At 36.7% G+C, this 4,509-nt stretch overlaps 1 protein-coding gene across 1 annotated transcript; it reads left to right on the forward strand.

The window, feature by feature from the left end:
- Window positions 1–1,322: 1,322 nt before the first annotated feature.
- LOC131654024 (uncharacterized) lies at window positions 1,323–2,087 on the forward strand. The gene has a single exon (XM_058924420.1). It carries the CDS (start codon window positions 1,323–1,325, stop codon window positions 2,085–2,087), a length of 765 nt encoding a protein of 254 aa, XP_058780403.1.
- The last annotated feature ends 2,422 nt before the right edge of the window (window positions 2,088–4,509 follow it).

The raw sequence follows: 4,509 nt of genomic DNA on the forward strand, positions 1-4,509 counted from the left end.
GTTGCACTTCCCCCTTTGCCCACCTATCGAGCACGAGCGAACGACAGCTCCCTCGCAATGAAGGACTAGTCGAGCACGCTAATATTCCCGTGCAGGTCCAATAACGGAGAGCCAACATCTAGTTATTGAGAAAAAAGGGGGTTGTTCCTGCAAGACTCTCCGTTATTAGACTTTCACAGGAAAAAAAGGGGTTGTACCTCGCCAACATCTAGTTCGATCTTCCCGAATGAACGAGGACTAATCTAACAGTCACTCGTGTTTGGGCCCTTGAATCACGTCTAGCCCGGAATATTACGCCCAATAGACATACACTAAGGAGAGCATTATAAATAGCCCTCACCTCCTTGAGGGCAAGGTATTGAACTCTCTATCTCAAACCTATACTTTATGTTGTACCTTTGCTCTCTTTCTTACTTTGACATCGGAGAGCCTTGCAGGTACAACCCCCTTTTTTTCTCAACCATCGTCGAAGATCACGTTGTCGCTGCTGGCCCACCTGTTCTGACTCTTCAAGATTAACTTTTATACAAATTTTTTCTCTTTTTTAACATAGTACTATATGTCATTGATTAAAATCTATATGGGTCAAACCAAATCAAATTAAATCATGTAAATCTCATTTAAATTTGTTGGAATTTAAATAAATTTTACTGACTAGTAAAAAAAGGTGTATCTAAGATTTGGTAAAAACAAAAGGTTAGTCTAAATTTGTGTATAAAAATCACCCGTTTGAATCTCTTTTGATCAATTTTTTAGAGGAAAAAAACTCAAATTGATACTACTAAATAAGAAAACACATTAGAAATTTTCAAATAATTGAGTCCAAGAAATCAATATTCTTGAAAACCCAAATGGCACCAAAGATATCATTCAAGAAAAAAAAAACAAAAAAAAAACAAGATGCATTACCTTTTTCATCTTCCATACAATCACTTTCAAGAGATTTGTTACTTGACATGGTTATAAGTGTAACCTCCCAATCTTTTGTTGATCTTTACAGCATGAAATTATGTTCTTGAGATTTTCTTGAAGTCGCGGAAGAAAACTACGGGTTACAATGTTGAAATTAATTAATTAGCTGGCAGTTATGTATTTGTTTTGTTTAATTAGTTTTAGATATTAACTGATTTTACCAAGTCTTTAGGAGGTTGTTGCAGCATTGTGCATGTTGCACTTATTTTCCCTAGTTTGTAGTTTTGCAGTCTCTTTGCAGTTTTGATGTATCTTTCCTATTTATTGGCTGATTAATTATTGAATAAAATGAGTTAATTTTTCTCCTCATCTCACAGTAACAGTGGTATCAAGAGCCTCTTTCATTTCCCATGGCCACTGAGTCTAGTTTTGTGCAAGCAGCCATCCCACACTTTGATGGTCACTATGACCATTGGAGTATGCTCATGGAAAATTTCTTACGATCAAATGAATATTGGTCAGTTATTGAATCAGGGATTCAAGAATCGCCAGTAGGTGCAGTCTTGAATAATGCCCTGAAAACAGAGTTTGAAGCTCGAAAGTTGAAGGACCTAAAAGCAAAAAATTACCTCTTTCAGGAAAGTGATCATGCAATCTTGGAAACTATTCTTTGCAAAGAAACTTCCAAGGATATTTGGGAATCCATGAAGAGAAAATATGAAGGCTCTGTCAGAGTGAAACGTGCACAACTTCAAGCCTTGAGGAGAGATTTTGAGACATTGGCTATGAAGGATGGAGAATTTGTGACCAACTATTTTGCAAGAACAATGGAGATTATTAACAAGATGCGGTTCCATGGCGAAAAGATGACGGATGTCACTATTGTTGAGAAGATTGTGCGATCTCTAACAACAAATTTCAATTATGTTGTTTGCTCAATTGAAGAATCAAAAGACATAGGTGTGATGTCTATTGATGAATTGCAAAGCTCCTTGTTGGTTCATGAGCAGAAAATGCACAGAAGTTCTACTACAGAGGAGCGAGCACTGAAGGCCTCTACCGCTACCAATACTCATTCCTCCGATTTTAGAGGAATGGGAAGGGGAGAGGTAGAGGTAACTGTAGAGAAAGAGGAGAACGTGGAAAAAGAGAAGATAACAAGAATCACAAGCTAATACTGCAAGCAAAGGCAGAGGACAATACTCTGACAGATCCCAGCTAGAGTGCTTTAGATGTCACAAATTTGGCCACTATGCTTTTGAATGCTATTCTAGGCTTCCTAATGATAGAGAAAAGGGGGGAAATTCAAATTTTACTGAAAATAAGGAAGCCAGAACTCTACTGATGGCTATTCAAGAAGGAGGAAAAACTGAGTCAAATATATGGTATGTGGATACAGGTTGCAGTAACCACATGAGTATGTAAGTCTTCTTTTTCTTATTTAAATGAAGATTTTCATTCTACTGTGAGTTTTGGTGATTATTCTTCTATAAAAGTAATGGGAAAAGGTGATGTCAAGGTAAAAACCAAGAATGGTTTTGTGGAAACAATCTCAAATGTGTTGTATGCTCTTGATTTAAAAAGCAATTTATTAAGCGCGGGTCAATTACAAGAGAAGGGTTATGTCATTACAATTCAGAAGGGAGCATGTGAAATTTATGATTATGTTAGAGGTGCCATTGCAATTGTTCAAATGAGTTCAAACAGATTGTTACCATTGAAAATTGAAAGTATTCAGACTTGCTTCAAGACTGGCATGGAAGATCCATCATGGTTGTGGCACTTTCGTTATGGTCACTTGAATTTTGGTGGACTGAAGACCCTGCAACAAAAAAACATGGTGACATGCCTTCCTCAAATTACTATTCCTTCCCAAGTTTGTGAAGAATGTGTTATTGGCAAACAACATCGATCTCAATTTCCAAAAGGAAAGTCATGGAGAGAAAAATATATCTTGGAACTGGTGCATTATGATATTTGTGGTCCAATAAACTCATCTTCTAATGGAGGTAAAAGATACTTAATTTGCTTCATTGATGATTTTTCAAGAAAAACTTAGGGTTATTTTCTACAGGAAAAATCAGAAGTGTTTTCTACATTTATAAGCTTCAAAGCAAGTGTTGAAAATGAAGCAGGAAAGTCTATAAAGACTCTTCGCACAGATCGAGGTGGTGAATATTACTCCAAAGAATTTGAAATTTTTTGTGCAGATCATGGCATTCGAAGAGAGCTTACAACTGCATATACACCACAACAAAATGGTGTCTCAGAGAGAAAAAACAGGACCATTTTCAACATAGTGAGAAGCTTGCTAAAAAGAAGAACTGTCCCAAAATCATTTTGGCCGGAAGCAATAAATTGGAGCATTCATGTTTTGAATAGAAGTCCAAATATGACACCAGAAGAAGCTTGGAAAGGGAGGAGGTCAGCGGTAGATCATTTCAGAATCTTTGGATGCATAGCATATGCTCATGTACCAGAGTCAAAAAGAAAGAAACTGGATGACAAGGCTGAAAAATGTTTCTTCCTTGATATAAGTGAGGTCTCGAAAGCATATAAATTGTTTAACCCATTAAAAAAGAAGATTGTGACCAGCAGGGATGCTATTTTTGATGAAGAAAACACTTGGGAATGGGAAAGGCAGCAACCTAGTCAAGTCATTTACGAAAACGATATTGAACACGAGAAAATATTCGCACCTTACATGCCTGAAAACTCCACAAATTCAACTCCTATAGTTGTTGTAACTTCACAAACAACCACTAGCATCAATGAAGAAGAAATTAAATCTCATTCTCGTGTTAGAAGAAGGCCAGTGTGGATGAAATATTACGAGGTAACTAGAATTCAAAATCCAATTACTCACTTTGCTTTGTTTGCAGATTGTGATCCTACATCTTTTGAGAGTGCTGTCAAAGAAGAAAAATGGCGCAAAGCCATGAGCGATGATATTGATGCTATTGAAAGAAATGACACATGGGAGTTGTGTGATCTTCCAAGAGGACAAAAAATAATTGGTGTGAAATCGGTCTTCAAAACAAAGTTGAATGAGAATGGTGAAGTTGACAAGTACAAAGCTTGTTTGGCTGCTAAGGGATACAAGAAAAAATATGAGACTGATTACACAGAAGTGTTTTCCCCGGTTGCAAGGCATGACACAATTAGATTGGTGGTCGCGTTGGCAGCACAATAATCCTGGCAAATTTTCCAGCTCGATGTCAAATCCGCTTTCTTGCACGGATACTTGGAAGAACAGGTATATGTTGATCAACCCCCTGGTTATGTTAAGATCGGAACTAAGGAAAAAGTTTACAAATTGAAGAAATCCCTTTATGGACTAAAACAAGCCCCTAAGGCTTGGTATAGTCGAATTGAATCTTATTTCATTCAATCTGGTTTTTAAAAATGTCCTTATGAGCATACACTTTTAATTAAAACTAGGGATGAAGGGAAAATTCTCATCGTTTGCTTATATGTTGATGACCTTATTTTTACTGGAAATTGTGATGCCATGTTCAAAGAATTTAAGAAGTCTACGATGAATGAGTTTGAAATGTCTGATCTTGGAATGATGCATTATTTTCTTGGAACATAAGT

Source organism: Vicia villosa, linkage group LG1, assembly GCF_029867415.1.
Source record: "Vicia villosa cultivar HV-30 ecotype Madison, WI linkage group LG1, Vvil1.0, whole genome shotgun sequence".
Lineage (NCBI taxonomy): Eukaryota > Viridiplantae > Streptophyta > Magnoliopsida > Fabales > Fabaceae > Vicia > Vicia villosa.